This window comes from Canis lupus, chromosome 19 (genome assembly GCF_048164855.1).
Source record: "Canis lupus baileyi chromosome 19, mCanLup2.hap1, whole genome shotgun sequence".
Taxonomy (NCBI): Eukaryota; Metazoa; Chordata; class Mammalia; order Carnivora; family Canidae; genus Canis; species Canis lupus.
This window is the reverse complement of record NC_132856.1, coordinates 39,843,053-39,867,621: the sequence shown is the minus strand read 5'-3', so window position 1 is coordinate 39,867,621 and position 24,569 is coordinate 39,843,053. Positions and strand designations below refer to the sequence as shown.

At 50.3% G+C, this 24,569-nt stretch overlaps 1 protein-coding gene and 1 long non-coding RNA gene across 19 annotated transcripts in view; one reads left to right on the top strand and one right to left on the bottom strand.

Moving 5' to 3' along the window:
- The window catches only part of DOCK3 (dedicator of cytokinesis 3), a 502,472-nt gene that overhangs the window by 474,754 nt on the left and 3,149 nt on the right, over positions 1-24,569 (top strand). For 10 of the 16 annotated variants that reach the window (XM_072786067.1, XM_072786064.1, XM_072786059.1 and 7 more), the window contains 15 exons: positions 882-968; positions 2,417-2,521; positions 6,173-6,314; positions 7,539-7,705; positions 7,837-7,923; positions 8,385-8,564; positions 9,196-9,279; positions 9,403-9,519; positions 11,729-11,850; positions 13,112-13,250; positions 13,770-13,917; positions 17,902-18,020; positions 19,185-19,272; positions 23,096-23,218; positions 23,754-23,836. In XM_072786067.1, coding sequence (XP_072642168.1) covers positions 882-968; positions 2,417-2,521; positions 6,173-6,314; positions 7,539-7,705; positions 7,837-7,923; positions 8,385-8,564; positions 9,196-9,279; positions 9,403-9,519; positions 11,729-11,850; positions 13,112-13,250; positions 13,770-13,917; positions 17,902-18,020; positions 19,185-19,272; positions 23,096-23,218; positions 23,754-23,836 — 1,791 coding nt within the window. The remainder of the gene's footprint in view (positions 1-881; positions 969-2,416; positions 2,522-6,172; positions 6,315-7,538; positions 7,706-7,836; positions 7,924-8,384; positions 8,565-9,195; positions 9,280-9,402; positions 9,520-11,728; positions 11,851-13,111; positions 13,251-13,769; positions 13,918-17,901; positions 18,021-19,184; positions 19,273-23,095; positions 23,219-23,753; positions 23,837-24,569) is intronic. The other 6 variants (XM_072786061.1, XM_072786060.1, XM_072786057.1 and 3 more) reach the window with 6 other exon arrangements.
- Positions 7,014-21,568, bottom strand: LOC140610248 (uncharacterized). Of its 3 annotated transcripts, none has more exons than XR_012011981.1 (4): positions 21,143-21,568; positions 20,293-20,995; positions 19,540-19,709; positions 7,014-10,528 (listed from the first exon to the last, which is right to left on the bottom strand). It is a non-coding gene; the product is annotated as an uncharacterized lncRNA (long non-coding RNA). The 3 variants fall into 3 exon arrangements; XR_012011979.1 differs by having other exon boundaries at positions 21,261-21,568; XR_012011980.1 differs by lacking the exon at positions 7,014-10,528 and adding an exon at positions 15,764-16,031 and having other exon boundaries at positions 21,261-21,568.

The window sequence follows — 24,569 nt, the reverse complement described above, 5'->3', positions numbered from 1 at the left end:
GAGAAACTGAGAAACAGGTTCTTAACTATAGAGAACAAACTGATGGTTACCAGAGAGGGAGAGAGTGGGGGGATGAGTGAAATAGGTGATAGGGATTAAGAGTACACTTGTTGTGGTAAGCACTGAATATTGTATTGAAGTGTTGAATCACTGTATTTTACACCAGAATCTTTTTTTTTTTTTTATGATAGTCGCAGAGAGAGAGAGAGAGAGAGAGAGAGAGAGAGAGGCAGAGACATAAGCAGGCTCCATGCACCAGGAGCCCGATGTGGGACTCGATCCCGGGTCTCCAGGATCGCGCCCTGGGCCAAAGGCAGGCGCCAAACCGCTGCGCCACCCAGGGATCCCTTACACCAGAATCTAATATTATACTGTATGTTAGCTAATTGGGATTTAAATAAAAACTTAAAAATAGTAAAAGTCATTGTTACCTTCATTCACTCATTAAATAAATCTTTATTGAATACCTGCTCATGCTTGGCACTCCTCTAGGCTCTGAGGATAAAGTATATAAACAGGGTTCCTGTCTTCATGTAGTTTGTCATCTAATTGAGACTAATACACAAAAAAGTAAATACTTTTTTAAAATAAAGAGAATAACAAAACAGAATGCAGGGGATGGGGGAGTTCCTATCCTTGATGAGGTAATCAGGGAAAGGCCTCTTTGAAGTAAAGACATTTGAGGAGAAACTTGAGAGCTATGCCTTGAGCTAGAAAGCCACAGCACTATGTGTTGTGCTCCACAGATTCCTCTTGAGTGGATGTTCCTTGTGATGAGTTGCAGGAGGCCTTTGGTTGTGCCCTTTGATGTGTTCCATGTGAGCTTGGACTGTTCTGAGGATGTCTGATGTGCTGAAGCCTTGTTTTTATTTCTGACACAGAGCTGGGAGTTTGGGATCCCATTGTGCAGGGAGCTGGCATGTCAGTATGAGAGCCTCTACGACTATCAGAGCCTCAGTTGGATTCGGGTGAGCTTGGCCCCTTCCCCTATCCCAAACCTGACTGGAGGTGCTAGCACTTTCCTGGCATCAACTTCTGAGTGAGAATTCACTGCGGGCCTAGCCCTTGTTTTAGTGCTGCGGACAGTATGAGAGAAGCAGAGGCCAAGGTTCCTGCCCTCAAGACACTTACAGTCTGACTGGGGAACTAGTTAAAACACGCATATGACAAAGAATGATATCCAGACCGCAGGAGCCACTGGTGCTCATGACAAAGGATGATATCCAGACCGCAGGAGCCACTGGTGCTCAGGGAAGGGAGAAGCAGCATATGCAGAATAAGATGGAGGGGGTTCAAGGAAGAAAGAGGTGGCAGCTCAACTTTATAGAGAAGCTTTCCTAAAATGATTCTGTTCAGGGATGCTTCATCTGAAAACTTTATAAGATCTTTTTCTGCTTTGGCTTGTGGTCACTTTCAAGCACCTTGTTCTTACTCCATTCTTTGATGCAAAATATTCAAAAATTAAGTGAAATGTCCCATGGACTTTGAAGGTCTCCCCAAATTTTCCTGGTTGTTAGTGCTGGATTATGAGTCAAAGCAGCTACAGACTTCATTAGCAGAGAGAAGTCGGCAGTCTCAGCTCACCATCCTCCTCCACCCAGTCCGTGTGGTAGCTCTGCCATGTTTCCTGCTCCAGGTAGGGATTGGGGTCTATATAACAAATGGGGTTCTCTAGAAGTAGCTTCTTGACTGGTCTTTGACGGCCACTGCTCTCCAGCAAGCTGGCTTGATTGAGTGCACTAGAGCTACCTTCCTAGTCAAAATTCAGCAAGTTTTTCTGAATGTAAAGCCAGGTCAGCCAGTACTAAGAAATATACTCACCTTGGTAATGCCAGATATCATGGATATTCGTTGAATTTTTAAAGTTTAAGATCCCCTAAATTGGAACAGTACCAGTGATACTGGCAACTGAGACTTTCTCACTATGACTGTTAGCCTTGTCAGTCAGATGATAGATGGACAAGAGCAATGCAGCTGGACTGATGGAAAGTGGTGCTGAGAAGAGCTATTAACCAACCACCTATAACTAACACCAGCCAGAAGTCAACTTGTGTGTAATGAGTGTCAACCAAAACCAGAAATCCCTGGGGGAAGTCCATGTTAAACATGTGCCCCTGAAAGACCAAGAAGCCTGGATCTGTGTGGGGTTGGGTCTACACACTGGGTCACACTGGGTAGGACACTCAGCCACTGTCCCCACCCCACTGTCAGAAGATGATGAAGGAGGAGGTCTGCTTCTGCCATCATGCTGCCACCTGAGAAGAGGCTGATCATGGTAAAGGGCTCACTTCTTACACAGTCTGAGTTGCCATGTTCTGTTTCCAAAAGATAATGTCTTCTTGGGCCTGGGAGAACTTGCTTTGGACACCACTAGCAGTCAGGCCAGCCTGAAGGCAACTGCCTTTTTCATTCACAGAAAATGGAGGCCAGCTACTATGACAACATCATGGAGCAGCAACGCCTAGAACCCGAGTTCTTTCGGGTCGGCTTCTATGGCAGGAAGTTTCCTTTCTTTCTTCGGGTGAGTCCATTGAGGTAGTCACAAGAACTTATATTTTACACATAATTCATTTACAACTGGGTTTTTTTTTAAACCTTTTTCCCTATTCTACTGAATACTATTTTTTGAAGGACTAACTAGTGAACAAAAGGCATTTGACTTTGTTTGACTGGACTGGCTGCCAACTTTAGACTTTTACTCTGCTGTACTATTTTGTAGCAACCTGGAATATATAAGGGTGATTTTCTTACCAAAACCTATTCCTTTAGGAAATGACCAAGTCTGAGAATGTCCCATAAGGTATGTCTAGAAACCTTCCAACTTCAAGTTCCAGTGCCTGGAATCCTCCATTGTGACCATTCTCAGCCAGATAGGATACCAATACAGCCTTGACCTCAATAGTAGGATGGCCTCTTGGTTTGTCATTTAAGATAATGGTTCTCCCTCTGGCTGTACTATAGGCTATGCAGCCAGGATGGAGAACCTGTTGATTTCAGAGAAATTTGTCGGAGCTGCCAGAGGGGATCTAGTTATGGAAAGCCTTTTCTAAGCAGCCAGATCTCTGGCCCAGGAGGGTAAAAGCCATTTCTCCCCATCATTCCCTGGAAGTCTGAGCTGGGTACACCAACAGAGTGGAAGGAATGACTGAGGATAGATGGACTGACACTAGCTGAACAGTTGTAATTTTCTTCTTTATTCCACAAAAGCCAGAGGCTCCAGGAGCAGTCGGAGGCTTGTAGGCTGTAGCCCAGAGGGATTGAGTGTTCTCAGGTGGCCTAAATGAAGCTGTACTGATGGGGATCCCTGGGTAGCTCAGCAGTTAAGCATCTGCCTTTGGCCCAGGGCATGATCCTGGAGTCCCAGGATTGAATCCCATGTCGGGCTCCCTGTGTGGAGCCTGCTTCTCCCTCTGCCTGTGTCTCTGCCTCTCTCTCTCTCTCTATCCATGTCTTTCATGAATGAATAAATAAAATCTTTAAAAAAAAATGAAGCTGTGCTGATGAAAGGGCCTTAGGGCTCTTGAGAACTAGGGCTAGCTCTGAATGTCCCCAGTTCCAATATATTACTAAAGTTCTGTGTCTGCAATTCTCAAAAAGCAGTTGGGAAAGTTCATAGAATCACTTTGATATGTTTGAGATCCTGTCTTATCAGAGAAATTGCTTTAGCCAGTGATCAGCGATGAGCTTGATCTCACATTACAGGTCAGGTGCCCTTTTTTTTTTTTAAGATTTTATTTATTTATTCATGAGAGACACATAGAGAGAGAGGCAGAGGAAGAAGCAGGCCCCATGCAGTCCCAACACAGGACTCAATCCCGGGACTCCAGGATCACGCCCTGGGTCGAAGGCAGGTGCTAAACCACTGAGCCACCCAGGGATCCCCGGTCAGGTGCCCTTAATGTCTCCCTTAAATTAATTAATTAATTAGTTAAAGGGTCTCCTCAGGGGAACTGGACTTGTTCACTCTCTAGGGACCATCCACCTCAGGCATTTCAGAAGTGGCATCCTTATTGCCCCCACAAGCTTAGGTCATGCAAAAGCAATGGGAGTAGAGGTCAGCGGAAGGGAAAGAAGGAATCACACAAGAATCAGAAACCAAAAGCATCTCTAGAAAGTCCTTAGACAAACTAATGATTCTGGCCTTATAACTTCTTTCTCATTTTGTCTTTGAAAATTATGCTTTATTGTCATTTTATTCTCGTTGTTCGGTCCCATAATTTGTATATCAAAACCAGATTTTACTCTTAAAATCATCATCAATCAAACATCATTATTTTGGATGTTACAAAATCGGGCCCTGGTATCCTCATTTCTGTCTCTGCCAAACAGAGGTCTCCATCATAGTTTTCCCTGGCTTCCACCCCACATGCTCATGTCACAGGGCATCTCGGTGTTTCACGACATGCAGAGCATGCATCTGGCCCATCCAAATAATGCTTGGAAACAACGGTCTGAATGTTCAGTGGTGCCAGTAATGGAGGAAAAATAGCAGTGGGTATTAGGAAACGTCACACTTCAGTCCATCACCATCTCCACACAAGGTGCAGTTCCTAGGAGCTATGTTTCATGCATACAGATCTGCCTGGCCTAGCCACATGCTGCCTTCCCTTACTGCAGCTGCTCAGTTAATCTTTGGCAAATGGAATAAGTCCCAGTGGAGGTAGCTGTTTTGCCTGGTAGATGGCAAGGACCAAGTACAAAGCAATGGCAGCCAGATCTGTCTCACATGAAGATTATGCAGGCAAACTTGAAACCAACAACGAGCCTCAAGGTCGATGCTATGTGCCTTCCTCCTGCTGAGTCTTCCCCAGAAAGCTAGGCCACTCCCTCACCTCCTTTGAACACATAGGCCATCTATTACTTTGGCTCTGTCAGCTTGGTTTCTCTGGACCATCTGCCTCTCTCGCTTCACAAAGCGAGATTATCTACTAATCTGCTCAGAGTCAGGAAAACATCCAGCCCTCCCTTCTTGGGGGAATTTCTATTTCTCTTCATTTGACCCATGAATAAATACTGGTAAGGATAGTACATTTGCAAGTTGATATGAAAAGACCAGTTCTTTATCATTATCTTCTTTGTTAGTTCTGCTTATCAGGCAAGGGACTTAGAAATGTCTCTTGTCCTTTGACTGTTGGTGTGTTCCACCAGAGAGGCCAGCCTGCTCCTCCTGACCTTGACTTCTCTTCTGGTATTTTCATTCTGATCCATCCAGACATGTGGCCCAGCCTTAGCTGAGTTCTCCCATAGTAAGAGGGGAAGTGAAAAGGGGGCAGAGGTTCTATTCCAAAAAAATTTAAGGTCCTCCAAGGCCTGGCCAGTGATCATCCCCGTACCGGTAAGTATATGGCTGGCCCTATGGACCTTTCTGTCTCTCTTCCTCTGAAAATATGCCAAGAGGAGGGGTTGCCATGCCTGATGCCACTTTGTCAAAGTGAATCTAGTGAGGCAGCTAGGCAGGCAGACCCATGTCACCAGAGGTCTGAACGAGTTTTCCACTCACTCATGCGTGACCAGCTGTGAGGTAGGCAGAGCATCAGGATTGAGGGCGCCTTGTCATGTCATCAGCCCACCAGGAGAGAAACTGAGACCTAACTCAAACCAAATATGATGTAACACAAGGTTTTAAGAAATGTGTAGTTAGGATGATGTCCTAACAGTTTGTTCTGCTGATGTAATTGCAAAGGAATTTATTGCCAGTGCAATGAGTAATTGTTGAATACCTACTGAACACTGGGCGATATTTAGACTGTTTTCCCAGCTAATAAAAGTAGTCCTTCCAAAGCAGGCCCTGGTTGTCACTGTACCCACACAGAGTGCCCTTCCCCACTTCTCTCTTAGAGCTGACCCAGTTGGGCCTTTCAGTACTCCCTTCAGGCGTGACTTTTTCTAAAATCCGCCCCCCCCCACCTCAATCCCTTCCTGGGTAAGATACCCTCCCTCCTCCAAGCTTCCCACAGCCTGTGCCCTGCCTCCAGGTTGCCACATCACAGTGCAAGTCTACCTTTGTCTGTCCCCCTCCTTCTGATCATCGCTTCCCCTAGGGCAGGGACTGACTGCTATGCCTATCACAGGAGCTCCTAGGACATGCTTGTGATGTGAGTAGCTGATGACAGCCATGTGGAGGCAGGAGACTGGAGGCAAGGCATAGAGCATGTTCTCTTGTTTGTGGCAGAACAAAGAATACGTGTGCCGAGGCCATGACTACGAGAGGCTGGAGGCCTTCCAGCAGAGGATGCTCAGCGAGTTCCCACAGGCTGTTGCCATGCAGCACCCCAACCACCCTGACGATGCCATCCTGCAGTGTGATGCCCAGTGTATCTTTTGATGCTTGGTGGGGGATGGCATTTTGGGATCCTGGGAGGTGAGGCCCACCCAGTCAGCTGTGTCTCTGCTGTGTTGTTGGCCTTACAGACTAGATTACCCATACGTCCTGAATAGAGTGTGTCCTCATCACTGAACCCACATGTAGGAGGGCCCTCATGCCTCACAGAGGCAGCCATGGCATGCCCTTAGCCATGGAGTGCCTAAGTAGAGCTTCAGGGGGACCTTTATCCCTGAGGTTCACTGCTACCATTACCTTAGTCCCTACCTTGCCCTGTGAAGGACCTGTCTAGGCATCTAGGAACAGTCACATAACAGGATGATTTAGGGTCCACCAAGGCTCTTACCACAGGGATAACCACCACTTCTGTGCCCTGCTTCTATGTGCATCTGTTATTATGCCTTGTCTTTGTGAGGAGGACTGAGGTACAGCATTGGGAGTGGATGTGGAGGGAGTCGGGAAGGCGATGGGGAGTGCCTGTGGTTTTAGTGGCACTTGGAAGTCTGGTTGCAAACACTAGCCTTTCCCTCCTCCCCTTCACATAGCTTCCTTGGAGACCTCATGACAGTCATGATGACTGTACAGGCTTGTTCCAGAGATGGGAGAGCAGGTGGACTCCCATGATATCTCTCCACAAAGACCCCAAAAAGTACTGTTTTTTTTTTATTTTTATTTATTTATGATAGTCACACACAGAGAGAGAGAGAGGCAGAGACACAGGCAGAGGGAGAAGCAGGCTCCATGCACCGGGAGCCCGACGTGGGATTCAATCCCGGGTCTCCGGATCGCGCCCTGGGCCAAAGGCAGGCGCCAAACCTCTGCGCCACCCAGGGATCCCCCAAAAAGTACTGTTATTAAAAGATTCTTCTTCAGGAAATACAGTTTACCTACAGTGGGCAGGCCCTGGCCCTTGCAACTTTCTTGCTCCTGCAGGGTGGGCACCTGCATTCTCCTGACCCCTTTCCATTTTTTCTTGGCTATTGACATCTCATGTTGGCTGGTGCTCAGGAGACGCAGTGCTAGAGCAGGAAGAGGATACAGATAGGGAGGTTTGGTCTAACTGCACTTGGGTTTCATCTGGCCCTTGAGATGCATCTGCTGCCACCAGTAGGGGACAGGGGCTGTGGTATTCTCTTCTCCTTTAGGGGATAACGGGGGTGAGTACTCAGATCCATTTTTCTGGCAAGCCTGGGTTTCCCCTTTACTTCCTGCCCAGACTTGCAGATCTACGCAGTGACACCCATTCCAGATTATGTGGATGTCCTGCAGATGGATAGGGTCCCAGATCGCGTCAAGAGCTTCTACCGTGTCAACAATGTGAGGAAGTTCCGGTACGACAGGCCTTTTCACAAAGGCCCCAAGGACAAGGAGAATGAATTCAAGGTGAACAACTCTAGGAAAGCCGGGCAAGCCCCACTTTCTTGGAATCTCATCAGTGTCTCATCCTTCAGGCAGGCAGGCAGGCACGGCAAAAATTGCTTAATGGCCTGTACCCGCCTGTGCCCTCCTTACAGAGCCTGTGGATCGAGCGCACCACATTGACCCTCACCCACAGCTTGCCCGGCATCTCTCGGTGGTTCGAAGTGGAGAGGAGGGAATTGGTGAGATATGTTTCAGATGTGCTGACCCTCAGCCCTGGCTTTGGGGACCTTCCTTTAAGGACTGAAGACAGAAAGCGAGCTTCAGCCACCTGCCTGGCTTGGGCTGCCACAAGCCAATCCTATGCCAGCAGCTCTGTACACCTTCTCTCTTTGAATCCTCATAACATCCCTAGGCAGCAAGTATTTTTAATCTCCCAGTTTACATATGTGGAAACTATTCTCCGAGGTTCAGGAAGCCAGAGCTCTCAGACTTCAGAACTGGTGCTCTTCACTATTTACTGTACTTCTAAGTACCTACAGATCAGAAGAAAAAATTCAAAAGAGGTCAAGGAATCTTAAATCCACAGGAACAAGGGTGGGAATCAGCACCACTGGTCTTAGATCACCACTGCTCTTAGGACTATGCTAAGGGAAGGGTTGTCATTGTACCTGAGATGACACTGTATGCTGTGTGCCCTCAGGTGGAGGTAAGTCCTCTGGAGAATGCCATCCAAGTGGTTGAGAATAAGAACCAGGAGCTACGGGCCCTCATCAGCCAGTATCAACACAAACAGGTGCATGGCAACATCAACCTGCTCAGCATGTGCCTGAATGGTGTCATCGATGCAGCTGTCAATGGGGGCATTGCACGCTACCAAGAGGTGAGCTAGGTCCTGGACCAAACCCATGATCTTGCTGGGAAGGTGGGTTGGGTGCCTCTTCTTGAGACTCCAACCTCCTAAGACAGCTTTCCCAACTAGCCCTCTCCTCACTGTGCCTCAGTTGACTGAGGATGGTCCAGGGGTAAGGCTTTTAAGTTCCCTACCACTCCCTTTTTCTGTGGCCTGGCTCTCCCAGGGGGCCTTCTCTTCTTTTTTATTCTCTGAACTCTGACAGATGGGTAATCTGTCTGATTATGGAAGGTGTTAAGTGGCCTCCAAGAGGAGCCCTGGAGCTCAGCCCTTCACAAGAAGCAAGTTGTGTGTGGCTAAGAGAGTGGTCCCACACCCTGACCACAAGCCCTGCCTGCCCCACGCAGGCCATCCAGGCTCCCTGAGGGACTGGGACCAGCCCTCCAGGATTAAATTATTTGGCTACCTTCAGTCCTTCTTAGGTACAAAAAACACACCTGTGATTGCAGGAGGTTCAAGCAGGCCAGACTAGAGATGGTGTGTATACCTGTGAGGGGGGAGGATCTGCCTTTCAAGAGGCACTTTACACTCAGGCTTCCCAGACCTCCTGTAAGTGGTAGTCCTGAAAAGAGTCTTCCTGACTTAGCCTTTCCTTTCACAGGCTTTCTTTGATAAAGATTATATCACCAAGCACCCAGGAGATGCAGAGAAAATTACTCAGCTCAAGGAGCTCATGCAGGAGCAGGTATGTCTTGCAGAGCTTAGAGGCCAGTGGCCAGAAGGGAACAGCTATGTACCACAGGATGCCTGTAGTTCTCAAGGGCTACCCCCTTGGCTTGCAGAGTGGCCTTGTCTGTCACCCTAATAGGTCCACGTCCTTGGAGTTGGGCTGGCAGTTCACGAGAAGTTTGTGCACCCAGAGATGCGCCCCCTGCATAAGAAGCTGATTGATCAGTTCCAGATGATGCGTGCCAGTCTCTACCATGTAAGCTGATCCCTGTCATGCCCCTGCTGCAGTAGAAAAGGGTGTCATTTCCTGCAGAGTGCCACAAGCCAAAGGAAGGGGAGAGGGGCGGGGAATGTGAAAGAAAGCTGTTCCCACCACAGAGGGGCAGGAGGCAGAGGTGAGTGCTCTATCCAGGGGAAGGATGCCCAGGATCCCCTCATTCACTCCCCTCCCTGAGGAGGAGTCAGATTCAAGGGAAAGAACATTTTTCAAGATACTGTGTTGGTGACGAGAGATTTTCATATGAGAAAGAAAAGAGCTAAAGTATAAGGCCCACACGTAGATATCTCTTTGGAGATATTTTTCATCCCAAGACCCTGCAGAGGTAAGGCATAGCCTGAGCCAGCCCTCTCTCCCCATCTCCCTCTTTCCCATCTTTCCCTCGCCATCTGCATGCCATCTCCTCCCCCATCCCTCTTCCTTCTCTTCCCCCATCCCTCTTCCTTCTCTTTACCTTTCCCAAATTCTACCTACTTTCTGTCTGTCCATCCCTCTTCCTCCAACATGTCTGGTAACCCAGACTCACATCTGACAAAACCTAGGGTGGGCCCAGGCTCCAGAAGCTCTCCCTGACTCTAACCTGGCTCTTAGGCCTCCGTAGCAGGGTTTGGCCTGAGGAATGATTCACACAGGCAAAAGAAGAGCCTGTATTCCAGGACTAGAGTTCAGTGGTCTTGAGCCCCCTGTTTACATACTCTTACCCCATTTTCAACCATTTTCAAAACACTCCCAAGTGTTTTCTAGAAAAACTTATCTGCTGAACAGGTTGGCTGCCAGATCTCAAGGGGTGTGAACCCAGGTACTGTGGCAAGGGAAGTAGCTGTTCAGTGTAGGGCAAGGCCATCAAAAACAAGAGTTCCTTATTCAGGGATGATCACTGGGCTGGGGGAAGCTGAACCATTCAGATTCAGTGGACCTGACCTGTTGGGGTTGACCTGCCTTGTTCTTGATGGTAGAGGTTCTGGTGATCTCAGGCCCCCAGCCATTCCTGCACAGGTATAGATAGCATGAAATGTAAAAAGAGAAAAAGAAGTTTGTCTGTAGTTTGACAAATGGGTACATTTTCCAGAGCCTGAAATTTGTCCTTTTTGTAAGGATTCTGTCATAGTATTTCAGGGTGAAACATGCAGAGGAAGTGTTTCCCCCTTAAAATTAAGATGTCCATTTAGTAAAGAACTGGGTAATAGCACCGAATCTGGTGGGTATTCCATGAACTCTCATTCTTGGCTGGTCTCTACTGTGTGCAAACTTCCACATCACAGCAGGTGACCCAGGCAGACTGGAGCCTGGCCAATGGGGTGAGAAATGTTCTCTGCCATGCAAGACTGTTGGGTCACTGCAGCAAAAATCAGAAAATACTCACCTGCATACATCAGAGTCACCAGGAAACACGTGCAGGTGTTTTTCCAGTTTGCCCTTGTTTTTTATATTTCACCATGTTGTGGCAGGAGGGGGTTGGAAAACCAGCTGCTTCTTCAGGTCAATCTCAGAAACATCCCCAGTAGGACTTATGACCCACGGATTGTGAAGGATTGAAGGAATTTAGACAGTAGTGCTTTGTTTCTCCAGAGTCACAGATAGGAACACAGACCAATGTGTGTTACCCAGGAGGGTTTGGGTTCAAAAATTTCTGCTAAGATGTCTATCTACTTAATAAGAATTTAATCATGCCAAAATAGAACTGTACTGTTTTTTCAGGGACAAATATCAGGATTTGGGATCCTATCTTCCCATAGACTGTGTCATAGGCAACTTAACCCAGGTCCCTAAGAGCCGAACCATTTAACAATCCAAGAAACCCAACTTCTGTAAAAGGTGCCCACTGTCTGACAGCTGATAATCAACTCTTCCTCTCCTGCTCCCAGCTCTTATTACTCTTATTCTGTCCTGAGAATGCCTGTTAACACACTCCTATGAACTCAGAGCAATGTCAGCTTCTTCCAGATGCATTCTCTTAGTGGGACTAACCCAGGGCCTCCTGGCCTCTGGTTTAGACTCCAGTGCCATTAGAAGGGTGTTTTAGTCATGAAGGGGCCATTGCCCAAAAGTAGTCAGCAGTTCAGGTTCAACCAACAGTATCAGATTCTTTTTCTTTTATATTTTTACCACCAGCCCACACTCTACCCACTCACCCCTTAATTACTTACTCATTCTTTACTCTGATGAAGGGGCATTCATTTCTCAACAGGAGTTTCCGGGTTTGGACAAGCTAAGTCCTGCATGTTCAGGCACCAGCACCCCACGGGGAAATGTCCTAGCATCCCATAGTCCCATGAGCCCTGAGAACATCAAGATGACCCACCGGCACAGGTATGGCCTTAGGGCTGGGGAGGGTCCCCTCGACAGAGGGAAGTCTGGATGTCAAAGGTCAGAGCTAGGAAGTCTGAAATAGTAGGTGTGTGTACTTGCTCACATACTGTCTTACTCATGGCACACAGCAAACACACAGCTCTTGCCACAGGACCCACGCTCACATCCAGTCATTCTGGGTGACAAAGGAGTGTGCATGATATCATGAGACCACAGAGGAGGGGGCATTTGGGGTAAGTCTAGAGGGATAAGTAGAAGTCTGTGAGGCAGAAATGAGCTGAGGTTAGGAGGGTGATGAAACAGGATCTGGGAAAGAGACAGACACATGCAAATGCCTCAGGAAGTAAATAAGCCAGCCTGGTCATCCCCACCAGCAGAGCCTCGTGGCTGTAATGCAGGATTCCAGAACATGGAAGGGGGACAGTTCCAGCTCTAAATGGGCCACGTTTATTCAGGCCTTTGGACCTGATCCCAAGGGGAATGAAGATCACTAGGCGGTTTAAGGGAGAAAAGCACATGGTAAAGTAGAAACACATCAAGGTGTAGCTACTCTGAACTCAGGAGTCCTGGTCTGTCTGGGCTCAATTGGAGATACTCCAAGTTTCCAGGGCAGGAAGGCCAGCTCAGAGGAGGAGCCAGGGAGAGGAGCCCCTCACTCTTGGGTTTGTTTTGCAGCATAAACAGTCAATCAGCACAGACTGGGCCTCCATAAAGGAGATGGAAGGAATGAATGAGGGGCTGCCTACTGTTGATAGAGGAGAGTACTAGCAAGCCTGTGACCACACATGTAAAAAAGCCAATAGATGGTTGCCAACCAGCTATTTAATAGCTTGCCCATTCCAGGAAGATGCTCCTGGCCTAGGAGCAAATCCCAGCAGGGGGTGGCTGCTGGCTCAGACTAACACCCCATAGCAAGGGGACCTGGAATCCTTGACCTGATTCAGCATATCATTTTCAATCCTCCTGAGAAATTGCTGTTATTATCAGACTGAGTGGCCATAAACCATTTAACTCCAGGTGGAGATATTGCCAGCCTACTATTGGCCCTCCCACACCAGGGGAACCCTGAGCAGCAGGTTGGGCTCACAACTGCTCCAAACCTTAGATAGGCATAAGTATTAGGTATGAAACCCTCCAGGCCACTGGTGGCTGAGGCTCGAGGTGATTGTTTCACACATCCCCTTACACTGTCCTCCTACCACCTAGCAAGGTTTCTCAGCTCCAGGCCTGACTCCTCCCTATTTACCACTCTTGTTCACAGCCCCATGAACTTGATGGGCACAGGCCGCCATTCATCATCCTCTCTCTCCTCACACGCATCTAGTGAAGCGGGAAACGTGGTGATGCTGGGTGACAGCTCCATGGGCGAGGCTCCCGAGGACCTATACCATCATATGCAGGTACCAGAGCTGTCCAAAGAGAATGGGCCAGGGCACCATATCTGGAGGACTCACCTCTCTACTGGCTGATTTGATCTGAGCACTGGCATCACTGCCTAGTTTTCTAGTTTCTGAATTTAGAACACCCAGAGCCAGTAAAACTGCCTTCCCTCCACACCATCCCATGTCACAGTTCCCAGGCTTTATTTCCCAAGAAGGAAATCTAGCTTCAGTCCTGGTTGCTCTTAGAGATCCCATGGGAGAGGTCCTCCACCAAATTGCCCTCCTTCCTTGGCATTCCTGACGGCTAAGTCCTGCATCCTCAGTGGGCACCATCACTAAAGTCAACCCAACAACCCTGCTCCATGGGTGGTGTGGGTGACCCTTAGTGCCAGCCATTAACCTGGCCTCCATCAGACCTAGGGTATTGCATCAGACACCGGGTCTTGGCACCTCATGGCATGAAGAAGCCAACTCTGGGTCAGCCCTACAATCCTGGCCATTGAGACCTCTATCCTGCTGATTTTTCTCCCTTTGCAGCTCGCGTATCCCAACCCCAGGTACCAGGGCTCAGTCACCAACGTCTCTGTTCTGTCCTCGTCCCAGGCAAGCCCTTCTTCCTCCAGCCTGAGTTCCACTCACTCAGCACCATCCCAGATGATTACCTCTGCCCCTTCCAGTGCCCGAGGTAAGGAGGGCAGGGCGCTGCTTGCAGAAGGGAGAGGAGAGGGCCTCATGAGCCCCACCTGTCCTCCTCTCATCTGTGGCTCTGTCTTTGAAAGTGGCCCTGGGACTTAGAGAATGCTCCCCTTTGAGCACTAAGGACTCAAGGGTTCCTAGCCCTGGCTCTCTCTCTGGCTGGCTCCAGGCCCTGCTCTGAGCAGTGGATGTTGCTGTGCTGCCACAGAGGTGGCCCGCTGTCACATCTCCACCTCAGTAAGAGGATACACAGTCCATGAGAAAGCTCAGTTCTTTTCCATTGAAATGTTTGCAAGAATAAAAATCAAAGTGAAGGCAACAGTGAGTCTTGTCTTGAGGAATAGAATGTGAATGCACAGTGTGAAAACTCAATTTGAGGACTAAATTTAACCCTGAAAAATGTTATTCTAAAAAGTAACAACAATCAAAAAGACCTTGTTCAATTGAGAAAGGCTTAATCAGGAGAGATGTAAAAAGCTCTGTGAAAAGCCATGTACTTTGCCAGTTATTGCCCGACTTCTTATCATTTGGCAAAAAATATTGTTCTCTGGGAGCAAGCATCTTTTTCAAAGTCTGATCCTAGTTCTCACAGTGAAATTTGATTCTCTGTCCATTTAGACAGAAGCATTTGTGGTAGAATGGTATACTTGGCTGTAGTAACTAGTGCTTCCCGGAATGACTGTGCGGGATGGCAACAGAAGAGAGTGGTCAGAGCTCACCGGCCAGTCACTACTGGCTATTGCTGCCAGGCTTGCAGTCTCTCATGAGCCTACAGTCAGATGTCACCTAGGGCTAGAGTCATCTAAAGGTTCAACTAGGCTGGACATCCAGGATGGATGGCTCACTCACACAGCTGATGGTAACTGTTACCTGGGAGCTCAGCTGGGGCTACTGACCTGAGTCCCTACTTAGGGCCTTTCACCCTGGCTTGGGCTTCTCACAACATGCAGCTGAATTTTCTCGGAGCAAGCATTCCAAGATACCTAGGCAGAAGCTGCAAGGCTTCTTATTACCTAGGCTTGGAAATCCCAGAATGTCCCTTTTGCCACATTCTGTTGTCTGGTCAAGTCACTAAGGCCAACCTAGATACCAGGGTGGGGAAGGAGACTCCATCTCTTCATGTGAGGAGTGGCATTTGTGTTTTGGAGGGAAGGCATTGATGGTTGCCATCTCTGGAGGCAAGCTATCACCAGGATCAAACTCCAGAATATCACAGAGAAAGGTTTACAGAAGGCCTTTCCGTTTCTGGAGTAGACATTAAACACAAAGTAAACAGAGAGGTTAAATGGAACTTGGCAGGGTATGGTGATGATGGCAGAGGCAACTAAGAAAGAGCAGGATTCACTTCAGGCTACACCATCCATGCAATCCATGTGCAGGCCAATATGGAGGAAACCATGGGCCCTGTATGTAACCTACCAGCGGTGGGCCCTATGAGAGAGGATAGAGAGAAGACCTAGACTAGACATCACAGAGGAAGCTGATATTGTCAGATAAATGTGGGAGATGCAGTGGAGATGCTCTGGGGGCCCAGAAGGAAGAAAGCAGTCCACTCTGTTTCTGGTGTTATGGGTGGAAGGGAAGGCCTTGAAGGAGAAGGTGTTCTGGAGGGTATTTGGCATTGGAAGTACTTCCTCCACACCCAGGAGTGGTCATGACACCAGTGGCCTTCCTTGCCAAGCCTATTGATACTCTCTGCTGTGGTCCCTGTTGATTTGGAAACCTTCCAGAAGGCGTGGAAGGCACACTCTAAACTCTGTAAGTAGGTAGCTCCCTCTAGTGGTGAAAAGACTAATTGGGGTTAGGAAAGGGGGAATTTTTTTTTTTTTTTTTTTTTTTTTTATGATAGTCACACAGAGAGAGAGAGAGAGAGGCAGAGACATAGGCAGAGGGAGAAGCAGGCTCCATGCACCGGGAGCCCGGCGTGGGATTCGATCCCGGATCTCCAGGATCGCGCCCTGGGCCAAAGGCAGGCGCCAAACCGCTGCGCCACCCAGGGATCCCAGGAAAGGGGGATTCTGATCCTCTTTAAATAACTCAGTCGTGCTGGGACTTAGCTTCCTTTGGGTTTACCCAGACCACAGCTCAAGTAGTGCAGAAGTCCTGTGACAAAAAAGTTCTTGTGATGTTTAAATATATTCACAAAAAGTATCCATCACTCTCTGCTCCCATGGGATTGGCTTCCCAGGGCTGAGAGCAGTGGGAGAGAAGTAGATGGTAGAGTTGAAAAGCAGCCGTAGCACAGAGCACCCCTTTGTTATAGTACCAGAGAGGCCCCCATCACACGGTTTCAGATCCTCTGCAGAGCACCCAGGGCCTGCAGGCTTCCATCCCTCCATCCTAACACCCCCAACACGTATCAGGACATTGAGTATGCAGATCTGAGGTTGGCCTGATAAGCAGGCAGTGAGCTCTGCAAGGTCAAGGACCATAGTCAGCCCCAGTGAGGCAGTATGTCATGTGCCAGATACATGCCTAGTGTAGGATGGGTGTCAGTAGAAGTCATATGTAACTGAATTGGTGAAAAGGCACACATCTCTTTCTGAGCACATTAAGTGGAGGGAAGCCCTGTCCAGAGCTGTGGCTGGCAGGGTTCAGGGAGCATTCAGTTTCTTGGTGGGAAGGCACTATAGAAATCAGTGGGATTAGGAGCTCTTTTCTATTGTTCTCTAAACAGCCACTGATTATTATTATATTGACTTCTGCAAAGAATTTATGCCTCATCTTCTTGGTCTAAAATGAGTACAGGAGGGCTATCTCAAGGACTCCTGGGGCAGGCTGACTAGAGAGACCTTTTATAGTTGTGCCCTGACAGTGTGTGCCCTGCACACTCAGGGACCCTGGGTCTCAGAGACATAGCACCTCCAGAGTTCCAGCTTCACCTCTCAGTTGGAGCTCATGAGCTCACCAGCTTCACAGAGGGCATGCCACGGAAGGGTTTCAATCACCTGAGCCAGCCAGAGGCAGCCAGTTTCTCATGGATGTGCTGGTGTCTGGCAGAATGAGTGGTACACATGTGGAGGGCCTTCTCAATTATCCATTCCCAAGGAAAGCCAGCAAGTTATGATCTGTTTCTGTGGAAGGTCCCCTCAAGGACCATGGGCTAGCAGGTTTCTGGGCCTGTAGCTATGGCCTGCATTGATGGAAACTGGGCCACAAATCTAGGGTGGTCTGACCTCTGTAACAGCCCCTCGGGCCAGAGGTCACCACAGAAACCTCACAAGAGAAAAGCGTGAACCAAGTCAACTCAAGAGCCTTGGGTTAAAGGCCCACAACCCTCAGCCTAGCTCCATGACTCCCAAGTTCACTGAAGGGAAGTCTCAGAGTGAGAAACCCCAGAGAGCCACCTGTGTGCAGGGCTCTGGAGCTCCTGCCAGTCTGGCTCTGGGGCTGCAGTAGGATGGCCAGCAAAGCAGAGACCAGGCTCTGGGGGCCTGGAATCTGGGAAGGAGAAGCTTCTGGGAAAAGGTGCTAGGGAGCCAGCTGAGAACAGGGCCAATGGTGTCTGGAGAAGGTAAGTGTATGGAGACACAGTGTATCAAACAAGAACTGTACCACTATGTTATCTGAGTGTCTGTCTCTGTGTGATGACTCCATTGCAAGCCGGCCTGTGCCCATGCCTGGGCCCCCTGAGAGAGCCCAGATCCAGGCCACATCCATCTCCCAAGAGTGCTGGATGCAGGGGGCCCTTTGGGGCCTGGCTCCAGTCCTCAGTTCTCCTGCCTCTGAGCATGGTGAAGGGGCTCTGTCAGTGGGCCTGCATCACCACCTCCGCCGGAACGTCAGGTTCAGCACCCCTACCCCCCATCTCACCAGCAGGCTCTGCTTCATTCCTCCTGTGCTTGCTGAGCTCATCCTCACCCCAGCTGCGAGGGGACATCTACCCTGGTTCCCTGGCCCCAAGGATGCTTGCCTGCTGGGCCCTTCATCTGTGGCTTGTCATCTGTGCGTGATTGTTCTCACTTGGTTACAGGCTCTCCCTCTCTGCCAGATAAGTACCGCCACGCCCGGGAAATGATGTTGCTGCTGCCCACACACCGGGACCGCCCAAGCAGTGCCATGTATCCAGCAGCCATTCTGGAGAATGGACAGGTAGTAGACACAGACTCCTGACTGCCCTCTGCTGCAAGTTCGTCAGCCTGGGCTTTTCTCATTGCATCTGCTAGGCTTATTGTATTGTCTTCCGTGCCTCCTTCGTTCTGCCATGAGACCCTCAGAAGGCTGCTGGGCCCCTGAATGGGGACTACAGTGGCTCTGAGGCTCAGCAAGCCAGATGGAGAGCAACTGTGGGAAGAATGGTGGTGTGGTGGAGCCACTGTTGCCTGTGTAGCTATCTGTCCTTCTTGCCTGTCTCCTGGACTCCTCCCTCTAGTGGAGGAAACTGGCTCTTTCCTGTCCCTAGAAGGCAGTGGTAGATGTGGGTCTGGAGGATGGCCTTTCTCCGTGTGTGTGTGTAAAGGCCATCTTCACTTGGGCAAACTCTGCCTGTTTCATCTGGCCATCCATCTACCGGAAACCCCTCACTGGCTGCTGGGACTATTCCATGCCGTTTGCACAGCCCTCCAGACACCCTACCTAGAGGTCTTGAACCAGAAGCTGTGGGAGATTAACTCCTTCCCCACCCAGCCTGCCTACCCTTCTATCAGAGTCCATGAGAGTCACCTCCAAGCAACTGTTACCTAGTTCCAGAGTGCCAGGAGTTGCTCAGCAGTACCTCTCTGTGCCTGATCAGCCCCGCCAGGCAGAGGGAACAGGCCTGCTTGGCAGCTGTGCATCAGAACAGTGGGTCCTGTCCGTGACTTTCTCGGCTTGAGTGCTGCCCTTTTTTCTTACCCTCAGTGCTGACTTGGGCCTGTGTGAGGACCTCAGGAGGCCAAGTCTGCCACTGCTGAGGGGTCAAGGGGTCCCTCAGCCTTTTCTGCCAGTGGGTCTCCCTGCAGGACAGAGGGATGCCGGTAGACACCTTCACGTGCCTATGTCCTTTCTCTTGGCCATGCCCAAGACAGCTTGGAGCCCAGCCAGGCATGGTAGGGAGGTGACTCCAATGTTGCCATAGCAGCACTCAGAGCCAGACAGCGAGGGACAGTCTTCTTTTGGCTGGCCTGAGCTTTTCAACACATCTCAAGCATGAACCCTACCACTGCTTTGATTTCCCCGTCTTCTCTTAAAATGTCCTGGCTCTTGGGCCCACAGCATTGCTCCCCAAGGTATAACTGGTTGTTTTCACCCTCTTTGATACTTCTCTCCTTCCCTCAGCTGCCAAATTTCCAGCGGGCCCTGTTCCAGCAAGTGGTCGGATCCTGCAAACCCTGCAGTGATCCCAATCTGTCTGTGGCTGAAAAAGGTATTGTTCCCCTTCCCAGGGGGCCTCCCCCCATGTCTTTTCCCATCCTGAGCGTCTGACTCTTGTCCCTGAGCACCAACTGGCCAAGGCTGTGCCATCCTTCAACACCCAGGCCTGTCTGTCTGTCCAGAGTCCTGATCACCTCCTGTGCTCACTGTTAAACCGATGTCTGGCTTGATGCTAAGTTTTGATCCTGTTAGTTTATAGATCTCCCTCCCCAGGGTCCACCCTCAGAGAGGCTCCAGCTTCCACCTGCCCTGAGCCCACCTTTATGGAAACTCAGGCTGCTGTGTTCAGGCTGTGGGCAGTCACTCCTCTGGGCTCCTTCCAACCAGCCTCAGAACTCAGCCGGCCCTGTGGCCCCTTTGGTCACTCTCAGCTTGGGCCCTCAGGTACCTCTCCTTCTTGTCCAGAATAGGCCTGGGCCAAACAAGCCCCTAGAAGAATGGGAAGGACAGACCATGGCAAAGTGAATTTTCCAGAGACATGGCAAAGTGAATTTCCCAGAGACAGTCATTTCTAAGGGAGGCCCAGGTACTCTGAGTCTAGTCTTCCTGTAACCACTCTGGCCAATGGCTGCTGTGAGTCCGTCTTATACATTGCAGGCCCATCAGCTTGGGCATGAGGCTGGGCAATCCATAGAACAGAGGCTGTGTGGATAGTGCACTTTTACCTGGTGTTCCGCCATAGCAAGCTGATGGAAGAAGCAGACTTGGACCCACAGGACCTTGGCCCAAAGCCTCACATGAGGAGATCTGAGTTCATTTTAACCCAGAGCAATACCTTTATGAGGACTGTGCTAGCACACCTGCCACCCAGAACCTGGCCCATACCAGCCCCCCTCCCTGTAGCTTCCCCTCTCTCTCCCCCATATGTTGGAGTGTAGGGCACACTCAGTCCCCGGGTATACTACCTGCTGTCCCATCAGAACCTGTCCTTAAAAAGCTGTCATGTTGTCATTGCACCTCCTCACCAACTGCTGTCTGCTATCCCCACTGTCATTGTTCCTTCCTTACTCACCACTGAGGACAGGCCTCTGTGTCTTCTTTAAGGAGACCAGACACAAGGTCCACAGCCTCAGTGGCTGGTGGACATCAGCACCAGGTGCTCAACCATAAAGGCTACGGAGATTCCGGCTGAAGATGCTTTCCTAGCCTCAAGGCGGCACATCCCTGAAATATGCAGCCTACCTGGACCCTGCACCTGTTACAGAGTGCCTCAGCGGCCCAAATCCACAGTGCCTTTTCTTCACCTGAGATGCGGAGCCCTCTGGCAGCTAGCCAAGAGCACAGACAGGCTCAGAGCTCAAATGGGTGCTGGTGGCCAGACCAGGACTCTACACCAGCTGGACACAGAAAAGCATCAGGCCTCAGACCAGGCTGCAGCAAGAAGCTGGACACTTCCCAGGTGTGGGAAGGAAAGAGTCTGAGCCCACTGCAAGCACATCCACTCCACAATGCCGGCACTTCGAGGGCAGCAAATGAGACATTTACCTAGTGGGAACACACAGGCCAGAGTAATAGCTCCCTAAGTCTCTACCTGGATCCTCCAGGGCAGGAGCTGTACATACTTGTCACCATTCTTATCATCAGGATCCTGAGTCCCACAAGGACTCCACCTCTCACTTGTGGTCATCTCTCTTTGCCAGTGATTCCCAGCCCAGATAAGCCTGCCCTCAGGGCTGTAGACTGTGCAGTGGGGACCTCAGGCTAGTGCTGGACCTCTGTTAACAGAAACAGAGAGAGAGAGAAATGGCCAGGCCACAGCAGGGATTGCCTCCCCCCCATGCTAAGTCACTCTTTCTTAGATTTTCCCCTAGTCCCAGTGTACTTGTGCCACATAGCAAAAGTCCATAGGCCTCATTACTCACTAATCTCAGGCTACAAGGTGAACTGGATGACTTTTGGTTCACATGGAGTGACTCAAGCAGGCACCCTTTGTAAAGCACTGCAGCCTTGCCAGCTTTCTTCCCCCATAGCCTCCCTTGCCTGCAGGTTTCTTTTGGCTCTTGTGGGTGAACTTCTATGGCCCCACAGGTCTTCCAGGGCCTAGACGTACATGTGAGGTCTTGCACTGTTAGCACCCCTTTGAGGAGCTGCCCATACCCATCTCCCAAGCTTCTTAATTTCTGACATTAGGTGACTTTCTTTGGAACCTCTCTCTTTGGAGATAGAAAGCTTCAGTGCTGAGGACCCAGAAGCTCCTGCTCCATTTTGAGGAAGCCTATGTGAGAATGGGTCTGTCCTGTTCTTCCGGTGCCCCTGGCTTCCTGAGGAGGCTTTATGGTGGAATCTACCTGGTGGTGCTCATCAGACTCAGAATTCTTTGCTCTCTTTAGTCACAATTGAGGGTCTGCCCACCTGGTCACCACCATTCCCTCCCTCCTACCACCAGCCATCAACCATCCCAAGACACTGAATGGTCCTGAGAACTGAAGCTGTTCAGACAGTGGAGTTCTACTTTGTGTTTTGCTGCAGGCCCACTATAGTTCCAGAAGCATGGGGAAAGAGAGAAAGGACATCACCACCTTATCCCCAGACTATGTGGGCCCGACTGCTCCTGGCCACATCCTTCTTGAAGGCTAGATTCCAGCTCCTTCCCTTCCTGAACCTCTTAGGTCCCATCAGGCCCTAGCTTTCCCCAGTCAGTACCTGGAGCATGGAGACTCTAAACCCCAGCCCCCTGAGGCACAGTTTAGTTATAGCTGCCTCAGAACAAAGCCAGCACCTAGGTGCCTGGACTGTGAGCTTCTTCGCTGCTGCTGACAGCCCAAAAGGGATATTATGCTTGCCTGGCCCCATCAGAGAAAAGGTACATTTCTTGTCAGTGGGATCTGGTCTCCAGTTGTTGGCCAACAGGATTTACATCCTGCAGAGTAGCACCCTCAGAGTTCAAGTTCCAGCCATTCCTCTTTTTGTCTCCCTTCCTGCAAAGTCACTCACCATAGCCATAGCTGGGGGACGAAGGGGAAGCATTCTGGCACTGAACTCCTTCCTTAGCATAGGTAGACACTCTTGGTTTCCCCTTGTCCAGTGCCCACTCTATCCTGTATCCATGACATGTGGGTGCCAGGAACTGGGCCTCTCTGCAGGCCTAAAAGCACCCTTGGCTCTATAGTCCTCCTTCTTCTGGAAGCTGCCAGTCCAGCCAGACATGAGCCACAGCTCTTGAGCTGTATACTCTTTCCTCCAGCAGGCACAGTGAACACTAGTCCTTGCCTGAAAACCCCTGTGCTTCCCAAACCCAGTCAGTAGGCAGAGAAGTAGTAAGATGAGCACAGCTTGTTTGTTACCACAGGCACCTTGGAAGACAGCCCTTGCCCACCCCCTATCCGTGCACTAGCTCTAGGAGGGGTGGTCTCTGGCTCCCACCCACCATGCTCCCTGCTTTTCCCACTGGGCCAGGGCAGTTGGAGAGCCCTGACCTGGCTCTGGGGAGGAGCCCTATGGCCTGCTGTATGTCTGCATTCTCTCATCAGCCCGTTCCACTCTGCTTTGCTCACTTCTTCTGTTCTCTATCCTCCTCCTGGCAAGTCCCAGAGGCAGATTCTTGCTGTTTGATTCTTGCTGCCCTCTCAGCTTTCTCCCCGAGTACTCTTCAGATGTCAGTTCCCTCTGTTGCCATCCTCTTAAGCAGCTTCTGTCCCTCCTTCATGGGCCACAGTGTCTCACTTGGCCAGCATTTTTAGAGGCTGGCATGCCGTTCTCACATGTGCTGGGTACCTAGCAGACACCTGGAGAAGCCATAGGCTGTAGGACAGGCTTCTCCCTGAGGATGGCTCAAGAAGTAACCTCCCTTCATGCCATCTGTTTCCACCCTTCAGCGGTGCCAGCAGCCCCCAGCAGCTGGAGCCTGGATAGCGGAGCCCAAGAGGCCCAGCCCTTCCTGTCTGCCCACATGGGGCACATCCTGGCCCCCCCAGTGCCTCCCCGAAGCCTGCTGCATGGTAAGAAGACCTCCAGCGGGTCCCCCAGATAGTCCCTGGGACAGACTCTACTCAGGGGCAAGGGCAGCAGAGCCCTCCAAACTAAGAAGATGGGCCATTCTCTGGGCTGACTCAGCAAAGGAAAACACATCCCAACCACAGGAAGGATCCTGCTGGGCTTTGGGGTCAGTGAGGTTTCCGAGTACAACAGGTGAACTCAGTAATGCCTTCCCAGCCAGCGGGGCTGAAGACCATGGAACTGACTGTGCTGAGCCCGCTGCCTACCAACTTGTCAGAGAGCTGCAGTTGCTTGCGGCCCGTCGTTCCATGGGCTCTGACATACTCGACTTTCTTGACCTTTTGTGTGGCACAGGTGTCTTTTACTCCAGGAGCCTGTTTCGGAGAACTCCAGTGAAAAAAGGTTTTTCTGTGGCCTTCAATACTGAGGGGTCCCCAGGAGCCTCTTCCTATGGCTGCCCAGTTGGCTCAGCAGGATATGCTGGCACACAGCCCAAGAAGAGCCCCAGCTGAGGCTCTGGTTCTGTTCCCTTTGCAGGTCATTACTCCCTACACTTTGACGCCTTCCACCACCCCCTGGGTGACACCCCCCCAGCCCTGCCTGCCCGGACTCTGCGCAAGGTAATGTACTGAAGCAACAGCCCCACCAGGGTGTGAGAAGAATCTTCTCATCTCCTCTGGAATCACCTGGCTCTACAAAAAGAACTGCAGTCTTCCCCTGCTCCTCTGTCCCAGAGCTCCCAACCTGGCAGAAGCTGGGAGCAGCCAGAGCCACGCTCGGGATGCAGATGACTGATGTGTCCTGCAACCAAAGCGACAGGGACAGGGAGGTTAGAGGGTCCTGGGGACAGCAACACGTGGGACCCAGAGCACAGAGTGCATGGGCAAGGGGCAGTGAGGGGCTGGAGGGGCTCCTTGCTGACACCGTGGGTTATCGGCACACTACCCTTCAAGAAGTAAAGAAATATGCCCGTGGTAGATGGTAGAGCATTTTAAACTAGAGTCCAGTCAAAAGCAAGAAGCAGGCGGCAGCAAAGCCTCGTGAAAACTCATTCATTTTTCTGCACATTGGAAAAGATGGACTCTGTCACAGATTTTAGCAGCAGAATACATTCATCTGGCCCATGGTCCCTAGGATTCTTTCTGCTGTCCCCAATGGCCTGATGACCCAGCCCTTTTGTCAGCACCCCAGAGCCACAGGGTACAAGTGCCTAGCAACCAGGGCAGGGCCATTTTTGCTCACACAAATGCAGCTGATTCTGGGGCTCCACTAGCTTGCTGGGGGCAGGGGGAGCCAGGGGATGGCTGCTAAAGATGCATGTGTACAGCTGATGTGTACAAGTGCCTGGCCCTC